The sequence below is a fragment of the Lolium rigidum genome, chromosome 3 (assembly GCF_022539505.1).
Source record: "Lolium rigidum isolate FL_2022 chromosome 3, APGP_CSIRO_Lrig_0.1, whole genome shotgun sequence".
NCBI lineage: Eukaryota > Viridiplantae > Streptophyta > Magnoliopsida > Poales > Poaceae > Lolium > Lolium rigidum.
This window is the reverse complement of record NC_061510.1, coordinates 204654716-204666873: the sequence shown is the minus strand read 5'-3', so window position 1 is coordinate 204666873 and position 12158 is coordinate 204654716. Positions and strand designations below refer to the sequence as shown.

At 48.9% G+C, this 12158-nt stretch overlaps 1 protein-coding gene across 1 annotated transcript; it reads right to left on the bottom strand.

Annotated features, from left to right (window-relative positions):
- Window positions 1-2700: 2700 nt before the first annotated feature.
- LOC124702913 (protein CONSERVED IN THE GREEN LINEAGE AND DIATOMS 27, chloroplastic-like) lies at window positions 2701-4778 on the bottom strand. The gene is made up of 7 exons (XM_047235098.1): window positions 4491-4778; window positions 4178-4330; window positions 3900-3977; window positions 3536-3631; window positions 3335-3370; window positions 3084-3247; window positions 2701-3004 (listed from the first exon to the last, which is right to left on the bottom strand). The coding sequence occupies exons 1-7, from the start codon at window positions 4761-4763 to the stop codon at window positions 2842-2844; spliced, it is 963 nt and encodes a 320-aa protein (XP_047091054.1). The 5' UTR covers window positions 4764-4778; the 3' UTR covers window positions 2701-2841.
- Between the last annotated feature and the right edge of the window lie 7380 nt (window positions 4779-12158).

Sequence of the window (12158 nt, the reverse complement as noted above, 5' to 3'; positions counted from 1 at the left end):
AAGCCCCAAGTTTCCAATCCCGTAGGGTCCGGACACCGCTCTCTTCATTCCTCCCGCCGGGTCCTGCCGGTCGCCGCCGCCGCCGCCGTGCTGGGCAAGCTCTTGCACGTCGGGGCATTATTGCCACTGCTTCCTGATCGCCAAGTCTGGTACGCAAAGCAGAGGCAGTATCCATCAACTCAACCTTCCTTACCCGCAAAAAATAAACTTACTTCTTGTTCGTCGATCTCTTACCTCTGAACGATTTGAATTTTGCAGATTCGAATCTTCTCCTCTCAACGAGATGGCGAAGCGGAGGTCCAAGAAACTGAGACGCCCGTTTGAAAGGCTCACCGACGACCTCATCCTTGAGATCCTCTCGCGCCTCCCCGTCAAGTCGCTCAACCGCTGCAAGTGCGTCTCCAAGACCTGGGAAAACCTAATTTCCGACCACAACAACCGCAGCAAGCTCCCCCAGACCCTGGCCGGCTTTTTGTACAGCAGCATCAATCCCGAGCGCTCACCCTTGTTTGCTCTCCACTTTACCAATGTCTCCGACTCCGAGATTGGCTTCCCTTTGATCCTCCCCACTTTCAACTTCCTGCCGAAGTACGAAACCATCTCACTCTTGGACTGCTGCAACGGCCTTCTCCTCTGCCGCTGGCACGGCGACTCAGCAGAGTATGGTTTCCATTACGTCGTGTTCAATCCCGCCACGAAGAAGTGGTGCGCATTGCCACACTCCAGCCAGGCCGGAAAGATGTGCACTGCGCGTTTGGGCTTTGACGCCACCGTGTCGTCCCACTTCCATGTGTTTGAGTTCGCCCTTGACGACGACCGTGACGGTGACTCCTTCGTTGAGGTGTACTCGTCTAAAACAGGACGATGGGTTCACAGTGAGGATGGATGGGACGATGATATTTCATTCATTCGTGATGAGTCGGCGACTGTCTTTCTCAACGGGCGTCTTCATTTTCTCACCATTGACGATTATGAAGTTGTTGTGGTGGATACTGAGGGGAAAGTAAGGGCGAACATACCTGTCCCGGATGTTTTGGATTGTACTTTCATTCAGAAGTCACAGGGCTGCTTGCATTTTGCCAGTTTTGATAAATTTGAAAATCGACTATCAGTTTATGTTCTCGAGGACTATGACAGCCAAGAATGGATCTTGAAGCATAGTGTGCGAACAGCAAAAATCTTTCGAGGAAGATATATGGAAATTCGAGAGATCTTTCAGTGGGTAGCAATTCATCCTGATTCAAACTTGTTCTTCTTCACTGTGGGTCGGGAAGGGGAAACAACATTGATGTCCTATGATATGAACCGTCAGCACGCAAAACTCATCCGATCTCTTGGACTAGGCTCAGGTTATGGACAAAAATTTCAGCCTCCGTATCTGCCTTATGTGCCATCGTACTTGGAGTTACCAGCTTTGCACATTTGACATCCAGATTGTTGACTTTATAACAAGTGGATCCTTCAGTAGGTGTCAACTCTTCTTCCTATAGACCAGCAGACTTTTCATGTCTGTATGAAATTGTTTCTGTTTTCTTCCGGTCGAGTGCTTATTTTGCTTTTCAGTAATGTTGGCTCATTGTGAGCAAAGTTGGTTCATTTCTGAGAGTACTTGCTCAAAATTTCGACAAATTTCTGTTATCTTTGATTATTTAAGTAACAATGATTCTGGACAATGTATGCTCCGTGTGTTGGGTTGAAGTTCCATAATAGTTAAGAAATAGTATAATAGTATCATCATCATTGTAGGAAAATGCATGATCAGTGATTATCTTTGAGCTTAAAGTTAAAACTTGCAGCTTGGGTAGTATAAGATGTTTTTACAAGGACTAGTAAATGATAAATTATCTGCTAATGATATAATTTCTAAGGTTATTAATCTTTATTGTTTCATATCTTCCTATAGCACTTGGGAAGTAGACCTCTCTTCGATGCTAATTACTTGTGGTTTGTGTTTAAGATAGTCAGTTAGTAAGTATTAGACCTTCATAGCAAGCTTTGGACGAAGAACTTTCGTCCCCTTAGTAACGATCTTCATTCTTTTGTTATACACGTACCATACCTTCTGTAACACAAATTATCTGTCTCTGCAATATGTACTTCAGAAGACAAGGCAGATGTTCTCTTCGTTTGTGGGTAATTGTTTGGTCGGTAAGCTGTCCTGAAAGAAGCACTAGAGTGCACTTTGTATGGTAGTTTTACTCATAGCTATACACCTGTAACTGTGGTCAACACAGCTCTCTGCACACTCAAGCTGATACACGGTTGCGGACACTAATATAGTTTAATATTTCAATGCTATAGCACTTAAATGGCAAGTGGCTGTCAGAGTTTCCATTTCCTGATAGACGCATGAACAGGGAGAAAGATGGATGGTACATTCTCGTAAATAGCTTATCATGGAAACATTGGTAGCTAACAAGGAATGAATCACCTGAAGTCCTGAACGAGACTATTAGGGTCATAGGCTCATAGTTAAGCTTACTTATTGTCTTTTTCTGATGACAAACCCAAATTTAAATTTGCGGTCTCATGTTGACAGCTGTGTGACAGGATGGAACTTGCGGCATGGTAGATTGATTGTGTTAATGCTACCAAACATTTTGTACCTTATTTTAAGGCCAAACCAATGGAGAAGTAGCATAATAGTAGAAAGGTCTAAATTTGTAGACTTTAGTGGCGGTAAGTTGACAATGGCGCAGCTATGATCAAGCTATCTATTAGTACATAATAACATGGACCGTCCCAAAATTTCATTCTGATAAGATTACATTTGCTTATCTGTTGCATATTATATCAATATAGCAAATTGCATATATCAGAATATGTATATCAGCCCTATGATCAGTTGAGCAGATCGTCTGAGGTGCAGTACTGCCCGCCTGCGAGCGCCCTGTAGTAGCGGTCCCTGCAGTAAACCGGCCGTCCGTCGGCAGCCTCCGCAGCAGCCGCGGCGAGGTCATCATCTTGCCTCACCTCCGCAGGCAGCCTCAGCAGCTCCTCTCTCCTGGACAGTACACACAGTTAATTCCATTTGCAGCAATTCCATTTTTGCACGAGGAAATGCAACACTAATTCACACTCACCTCATGCTCGGCTTGGACTTGGAGGACGCAGCAGTTGGGGATGCGTTGAAGGAGTGGACGTAGTCCTGGACGGGGGCGGCGAAGGCAAATAGGGACACCGCCCCGACGAGCAGCGCGCCAGTGCCCACCAGTGTCTGCTTCAGCAGGTTGATCACCGGCTTAACCTAAAGAATCAAATTTCGTTGTCAGCAAAGCGTCGAAGATCATGTTAGTAACCGTGGGTAGAAGTAGAACACAAAATTTTAAGTTACCTTGTAAGATCCCAAGAGCCTGTCGCGAGCCAGCACCTGGCATCATGAAGGAAAAATGCATACATCAAAATTCAAAGCTAGTCTGAACTTTGAACTGCGCTATGCAGAGGTGTTTCAGTTTTTGTTTTGTTTGAGCAGCTGATAATCGTAGGCAACTTCTAAACTGGACCGAGAAACTCGATGCAAGCATGGACGCAATACCTCGGGTGGCTTGACCCACATCTGGCCGTCGTACCATCCGGTTTCTTCATATGGCACAACTGCCGACAGCAGCCTGTCTCCAACGTAACTCCATCCCTGCATTATCAGGTGTTATTATAGTATATACAACCTGCGTTTCGAATTATAGGTTTTTTTTTGAATCGTGTGTATATAGATGCATTTCCGTGTGTTCACTCATTTTAGTCTATAACTATATCTAGTTGACAATGAAATATATCTAAAGCATCTTATAATTCAGATTAGAGAGTAGCACAAGACAGTTCAGAGACTGATCCATCTGCAAAGAGTTTTTAGAGTCGTGGTCATTTTAATTGCCTCTTGTAACTGCGTTTGTTTGACTTACCAAATAGATCCTGAGAACCACCAGAGACACCAGGAGCAGAGTCCCTATCCCAGCAGCTAACACAAACTTGAGAGGATCCTGCATAACATAATCATGGTGAATTATGGGCAATTAGAATTCAAGGACACGCATACAGTGGCTCTTAATTTGAGACAAAAATTGCATTGAGAGGAACATTACTAGCTGAAACTCTGTTGCTTAACATATACTGGGACGAAACACCCTAGTCAATTATTTGAACTGAACTGAAAATGTGAGACGACAATGAAGTGCCGTACCTTTGCAGGACTGAAACTTGCGGCTGAGATTGGTGCTGCCAGAACTGTAAATGTGACCAAGCACAGGCTGCCTAGGCGCAGGAAGAAGGAGCCTGGACTCAGCTCTGCCCACGAGTAGAGGCTGCTTTCTTTGAGAGCGGAGTACTCGTTAACCTGAACCAGTGATCCAAGTTACCCAAAGATCAATCCATGGGTAAGCAAAAAAACCATATATCGCTAACTACTGTACATAGTACTGGTAGAAGACTTGATAGTCTCCCAAGTGTTTTAATCCTGTGCAAGATTGCTCTAACATACAGTAAGTAAATCATACCGGCCTTTGCTCGTAGGGGACTCCGATCTCCATCCCGGGGTCCCAGCTCGCAGCTCCGCCCGCGAAGCGGCTGCGGCTGCTCTCCGGCTCCTCCTCCTTCAGCGCCATCGCCACCGTGAGGCTCCTCACCCTGCTCGTCATCGCCAACGGCGACAGGCCGCCGACTCGCGGAAGAGCTCCGGCGAGCCGCCGCCGAGGTGCGGTGGCGCCATGGTCGTGCCCCGGAAGCAGCGCCACCGGCTGGACGGTAACAATCTTAAGCCGGAGCAACATGGAAGAAATTCTGAAGCCTATTATCTTCTAACCTACCGTACGCAGTGAGCTCGGAAGGGAGAGGGTGCCATGTATAGCCGTGCATCTTTTACGTGGCGCAGGTTTCCGGTGGCGGTTTTTTGTGGTTGAGGCTGCGCGGTGGTCGCGACGGCCAGGTCTGGATATACCTGTAAACGGACATGTCCACGGTGGACCACCAAGTGGCCGCTTGTGCCATTCATATTTAACGGGGCACTACAGATTGCCCGTTTGATACGATCGCGTATAGCGGCCAGCCGCTTGTCCAGTTACGCCCGCTCGCTGGCTACGCGCGTACACACCAACTTTGACGATCCGTGCACGCGACGGGAGGATGGGATTTTTTTGAGGGAGGATGGGAGGACGGGATGATGGGGTTTAGCTGCCGACGTGCCAAGTCTACCCATACAGGAAAGAGCAAAAACTGCATTTAACGTGCCCAAATTCAGTAAATCCCAAGCGCAGCAGGATTAAGAAAGCAATATGTATGTACAACCAACACAGGAATATCAGTGCATCAGTAAATCCATGGTCTCCAAAATACACTAGGAAGTTCAGAATATTACACTACGAATATTCCAGCCTGATAAATTAGAAAGTTTAGAATAACATGCTCCAAAAAATGGTTGCTCTTCTTCATGACTTGCTAAATCAGGCATTGTTGCTCTTCTTCATGGCTTCCTAAATCAGGCATTGCAGACATCATCCACAGTGCTCCTCTCAATATGAAGCCATATAAATCTAGCAAATCAAAGTCAATTGGTTATCACCACAAGAACAACAACATCAAGTGACAAATACAAGTAATCAAAGAGCATCCCTGGTAGTTACAATTGAAGGAGGTAAATGACAGTACGGAAAGAAAGAATCAAACTTGAGGCCATGCACAATGATGCTATGTCTACACTATGTCACAATCAGGTAGAGCAAGTAAAACATCACCAAAGTCAGAGAATGCGAAAGTAATTAATGTGGATGCCCTGTTTACCGGGGAATTTTATTCTTTGCCCCACTTTACTTGCTACCTCTATGATTTGCCCTTATTTACTATGACCTCATTTTTTGCCACTCTTTTCATTGCCATCTTATGATTTGCCCCTGACAAGCTGGGCTCACTTTGCTATGACCAAAATAGCCTCAGTACCTGTTTGACATGGATCAACCGAGGAGAGCATCATCTGTTCTCTTCTCCTGTAACCAATTGACTTTGATTCACAAAAGGAAATAAAACAAAATAGCCCCTGACAAGCTGGGCTCACTTTGTCTTGAAGTCTTTTGTTAAATTCACAAAAGGAAATAAAATAATTCAAAAGGGCAAATCATAAGTTGGCAATGAAAAGAGTGGCAAAAAAATAAGATCAAAGTAAATAAGTGGGGCAAATAATAAAATTTCCCCTGTTTACCTCTCCATTTTATTCAGGATTTAGTGATCTTGAATACCCCTGTTACCCTTCCCTGGAAAGCAGCAAAGCCATGACAACACAGTTGGGCATGGCATCAACCTTATCACACATCTTGTATCTGACTGTTCAGAACGAGCTGCGATAGACACCACCCTCCTGCCGGCGATACCACAGAGAGAAGTCAGGAACTCAGTAATAGTCATCATGTTGACAGGGTTTAAAGTTGTAAGCTTGTAGATATGGTTTTAATTTGAATAGCTGGTTTCTGAAGTTTTTGTTCCTGTAATTTACAGTAGCCTTAATTGTTTTACCACTACTTGAGTACTCGATACTGGGCATGTTCTTATGCATGTGCTAGCAGAGTTTTAAGGATTAACTTTCCTAGATTATCAAGAACTATTTAGACAACCTTGCATGCAGTACGCCGGTATATATACGTCGCAGATGATGGCAAATGAAAATTGAGAGAAAATTGTATGCCCGTACTGTCATCTGGCCTCTAAGTACTGTGCAAGCACGCATTCTCAGACTGCATCCTAGTTTAGGCATGAAATCCCAATATTGTGGCACTACTGTGTAGCTGGGTTAATGCAGAGATTAATACTATGTTCTCACATGATAACGTTGATAGAGATAAAAACTGATGTTGCACCTTGTATGAGAAAACCACTAACTGGTTGTGGTAACATGAGTATCCTTTGCACTTTTATTATTGTTCTTTTTGTTTTTCGTGAAAAGTTATAGCTAGGAGCACCCAAATCTTACAACAAACAGGATAATTACATTTTCAGGTTATGGGTCGGTGACAACAGACTGAAATCAACCTTGTATCATGTACTCCTACTACCAATAATGTTATTCAGATCGGCCATACAATGATGTAATCAGAGAAAATAATTAAAATTGTAACCAACATCCAGATCGTGGGCTTCGAGGACAAGGAGAACGAGGTCAAGATGAAAACCGTAATCCTGATCTTACCTTCTTCCGGCTCTTCTTCTGCTTATTCTGGCCACCGTCCTGTCCCTTCTTCCGAGCCGGACTGCTGCCCTTCTCCTCCTCACGGACATGGGCGTGATCATGAGATTCGCTACAGATCTCGCCGGACACCAGCTGCTCAACGGACGGGATGGAGGTGGCCGGAGAAGACGAGTTCATGGGAGGAGCGGAGGTATGGGGCGGCGGCGGTGGAGCTATTCCTTGGTAGAAGAGGAGTTGAGGGGGGGGGGGGGGGGGCTGGGGCGACGCCCGCCTCCATTGCCATGGAGGGGGTCAGTAGCGGCGAGGCGGCGGTAGCGGAGGAACCGTGATTGACCGCCACGATTCTGTTTTTTTTACTGGGTGTCTATTTAGCAAGGCAAATGGGCTTGGGCCGGCGGCGCCGTGGCCTGCCGTTTCCACTTACAGTCATAGGTCTGGAGACGCTGCATACACGTGGTGGACTGCGCAGTGGCACGCTGCCTGCTCGTTTCGGCGCGCGCCGGCGCATGGCAAGCTGGCTGCAATTGTGAGGCTTTTCATATGCAAGTCCTCTCACGGCCAAGTTCACTCAAAGATCAATGTAAGATTTAATTTTTGGTTTTGCTAATTTTCAGTGGATTGAAAATTACCTTAACTAGGACTCTTAAATCCTTTGAAATGCATCATGGTTGGTGCCACACATAAGTCGTAACATGGGTGGCAACTGAGATTTTACTTGCAACTAGTTGAGTGCCCGTGCGTTGCTACGGATTATAATAATAAATAATATCCTAAAAATATTTATTAGATGCTTTTATATTTAATGCATGTAGTGTGGAGAGCAATCTACATGTGATGTCTTACTATATCCCAAATTAATCATGTGTTTCCCCCGAATTCTTGCTATATGGCAACCAACATTCACCCCTTCCCCTCTATAGGGATCTCATTTCTCACCCTCTTACCCTTGAGTGTTGCTTCCTCCTCCCTTGATCATCTTTCTTCAACTCCACGGATATAGATAAAAATCCATATACTTATTCAAATGAGATTTTTTTTCCTTGATACCGGCAACGAAGAGGCACAAGCAACAATACCAACAACCTTCAGCCCCTTAATCATGACCCTCACACAGCCCTACAATTTCGTTTCTCAACTCCACCCCACAAGGCAAGAAGACAATGTGTCAAACTCTTCTCTCTTCTCCCCACTCTCGCTGCACCCATAGATCTGTTGAACCATCATTCATCCTGATCTTGAAACGAGCTGTAGATCCCATGCTTCACCCTCTCCTTCGAAACCAATGGATCAATGCGCTACCCTGTTGAATCAAAGCAGAAGATTTCATGTTTCACCTGGCCTTCAAAGAGAATGTATCGACAAGTTTTAAATATTCAGCTACCAACATATCTTAATATACAGTATATAAACAAATCTTGAAGTACATCGATTAAGCATTTGGGCTAGGAATTATGCAAGTCTTGATACGTCTACATCATCATAAAGCAGTGCAAAAAAGCAAAATGAAAAAATCTCCTACCTAAGATATTAAAAAACAAATAAGATATAAGTGTATATGCCATGCCTGTACACGGAGCAACTTGAAGTCTCCCAAACATAGTATTATAAAAGTGAATGTACGACAGATAAGTGAATGAAGAATCCATCATTTTCGGATTCCTATTTTCTAATGCAAAGTAGTGGAGTACATTATGAAACAAAGCATGAGACCTCGTATATGCAAGGATGTAAAACAAATTACTAATGGAAGTAAGTAGCGTGTACACTTCGTATGACTCTATAGCTAGCTAAGGCAAACTACTTCGATACAAGAATAATTCGATTCAACTGGATTTTTCTAATTGAAATATGGCACATCAAACAATGTTTAAAATATAGCAGATGGGATCACAACAATGCTCCAACAATCAAATACAGAGAGATAAGAACTCGTAATTCATGGAATAAAGGTCGCAATGATCACCGGAAAGACAAGGATGGTAATGACACAAAGTAGAATACATTTGGCCATCATTTTGCATTTTCCATATTGCAGGAAAGAACATGTTCAGAAATATTTACCATGCTGATATCTTAGGAGATTGAGCATCTGACAATTGGGGCTATCCAATAAATCACACATTTAAATACAGATAGGGTACTGTGTTAATATAAAATGGTACCCCTCTACTGTAAATAATGTTCCGACACTTATTTAAATTTATCATTTCTGAATGTGAAATTTGCCAAGAAGATTCCCTAACATGAGCACTGCGGATGACAGGACTTTAAAATCCAGCAAATATATTGCGTCCATATATGTAAGCTATTTCTGCATTCAATCATCTCTTACTCTAAATGTACACGTTCATCAGTCCTTTGTCTATTTTTTTAGACCAGGCTGAGCACAGAATAAGACAAAAGTCCAAAAGTACTACAAAAGAAAATGTACTCTGAAGTGAATTCCAGAACCCATCCAATTTAAAAATGCACTCAATCGTAAATAATGTACCGAAGAACCATGATTGCATATAGCATTCAAATATTAGAAGGAAATCATACTCAGTTTGCTTCCTCTTGCTACATCATGAAATGTATCACATTCTGAGTACGACGATAACACATGTTATTTTGTTTAGATAAGCGGCGTCAATTGAATCCTCAGTTCTCGGCGGAGGAGGCGATTTTGAATTCCCCCCCGGCGGAGACTCGTACTCGGCGGAGTCGGGAGCCGGTGGCGCGGGAAGCACGGCGCGCTGCTCGTCGGCGCCGGCGGGGGCGCCGGGGGGGCGCTTCTGGGCCCTCTGCGGTGAGGAGGACGGGGCTTGCTCGTCGGAGGACGAGGGGTCAGATCTGGCTGGGGGCTCGGCAGCGAGGGTGCTTGCGGGGTCGGAGGAGTGGTCTACTCGCCGGCAACGGGCGGTGGTGCGCCTGGGCGATTTCATCGAGCGGGCGGAGGAGCTTGGGGGCTCGCTTCGCCACCGGCGGCGAACGGCGTTCGCTCCGGGCGGAAGGGCTTCGAGGTTCCGGCCGGCCTCGCTCCGCGATTCACTCGACTGGGTGATGACGGGGCTCGCCACGGGGGAAGGCGCGGCGGGGGCCGGAGAGGGGCGCCGGAGTCTGCCGGGATGTGGGGTGGCACCACAGGGAGCGACTGGCCGCCGCCATCGCCGGAGACGCCGCGAGAAGGGGTCGCACACTCTGCGGGCCAGGGATGGGCCGTCGGTGCTGCTCACTGGGCCGGTGGTGGGCCTCGCGGTGGAAGAGGGGGTTCATCCCCTCCTCCTCCTTGGGCCGCCTGTGGGGGAGTTTGCTGGGCCGAGGGCGGTTCCGGTGCGATCGGTGGGCCTGGAGGAGGACCAAGGGGATGGCCCAAGGTGGCTGTGGATGCCCAGGGGTTGCACCACACCCTCTTTAGGGTTCCCGGCTCGGGCAAGTGAGGTAAAGCGGTTTCACCATTCTGCTCGCACCCTTCATCGCATCCCTGAGCCGCCGCCACTCACGCGTTCGTTTGCGGAGGCGCTGATGGAGCGGTACGGGGGAGAAGGGAGTGGTGGGGACGGCAGGAACAAGCGGCGCTACGGCGATGGAGAGGGGCGGCGCCAAGGCGCGGGCCGCCAGGATGGTGGGCGGCTGGAGCTGGGCAGGCACGACGGCGACCGGGCGGACCTGGGGCGCAGGGACGACGGCTGGAGAGAGGGCGGCAGGCGCGGCCGCCCCGACGAGGACCCTCGGCCGCGCTACGGGGAGCAGCGCGCGTCGGACCAGGAGCGGGGCAATTGGGGACCCCCGCCTCCTTGGCGGGAATGGGAGCAACAGCGTCTCCGGGAGGAGGAGGCGATCCGGGCCAGGGGGCAACTACCCGCGTCTACTGGTGGCCGCGGTGGTGGCTCGGGCGGTGGCGGGGGCGGAGGGCTGCCCGGACGGAGCAAGAAGGGGACGGGCCAGGGGGCTCCTCCCAACCCGAAGAACAAGGGGAAGAACAAGGCAGCGGCCGGCGGCGCCGCGGGGGCGTTGGGTGGTGAGTGCTTCCGCTGTGGGAGAGAGGGGCACTTCCAATCGGAGTGCCCCAATGAGCCGGTTTGCGTGCTGTGCAGCCGGGAGGGGCATGCTTCCGCGAACTGTCCTACTCGTGGGCGACCGATGCTGCTGCAGCAGATGGGGTATGCCATTACCGGCGGCGGGTTCTACAATATCGAAGTGGAGCCGCTCGAGGGGACGAGCCAGGAGGAGGTGTTTGAGGCGGTCGTTCACTTTGATGTGGCGCCGCTCTCGGCGCTTCAGCTCGCGGAGGAGCTCAAGAACCTCCTTGATGGCTCATGGGACTGGAGGGTGGCCAAGGTCTCCGAGAAGGAGTTCTCCGTGCGCTTCCCGTCTAGGGAGACGCTGCGCATGAGCACACGCAGGGGCAAGATTTACCTCCCTCTGAGCAAGCTTGATGTGGACATCAGGGAGGCTTTCGTCAACCCCAGGCCGGGCAAGGCCATGCCTCTGGTTTGGGTGCAGCTCACAGGCCTGCCTGGGGACCTCATGGAGAGGGAGCGCCTCATGGCGGCGCTCACGATGGTGGGGAGGCCGATTGACGTCGACGAGCTGTCCGTCAAGAAGTGGAAGACCGAGCCGGTCCGCGTGAGGTTCCAGTGTCGCTTCCCGGAGCGGATCAAGGGGACGATCGCGCTCTGCGTCAACGGGGAGCCCTACACCGTGGGGGTGCAGGCCGAGTTGGGGGCTGCCGGGGCTGGGGGAGCCAACCCGCCTCGGCCGCCGCCGCCGGGGGACGATGATGACGTGGATGACCTGGACTCGGAGGACCGGAGCACGGACGGGGAGAGGTGGAACCGCCACCGCAAGAACGACAAGGCCAAGGCAGCGACTGCACCGGCGGGACCAGGGCGGGGAGCGGCGGCGGCGGCACGCAGCGCACGGCCGCGGCGGGCTCTCGCAGCGCCCCTTCGCTCGGGCGGCTTGAGGGCCAGTACGGGTCCAATGTGGACCTCATGCCAGCACTTGCCAG

What these genes read in the sequence shown, in the direction of transcription:
- LOC124702913 (XM_047235098.1), bottom strand. Translation starts at nt 4,763, where the DNA reads ATGTTGCTCCGGCTTAAGATTGTTACCGTCCAGCCGGTGGCGCTGCTT. An exon ending in GGCTCTTGGGATCTTACAAG is followed by an intron (nt 3,248 to 3,334) that starts GTAACTTAAAAT and finishes TTGATTCTTTAG; the next exon opens with GTTAAGCCGGTGATCAACCT. An exon ending in AAGTCCAAGCCGAGCATGAG is followed by an intron (nt 3,005 to 3,083) that starts GTGAGTGTGAAT and finishes TGTACTGTCCAG; the next exon opens with GAGAGAGGAGCTGCTGAGGC.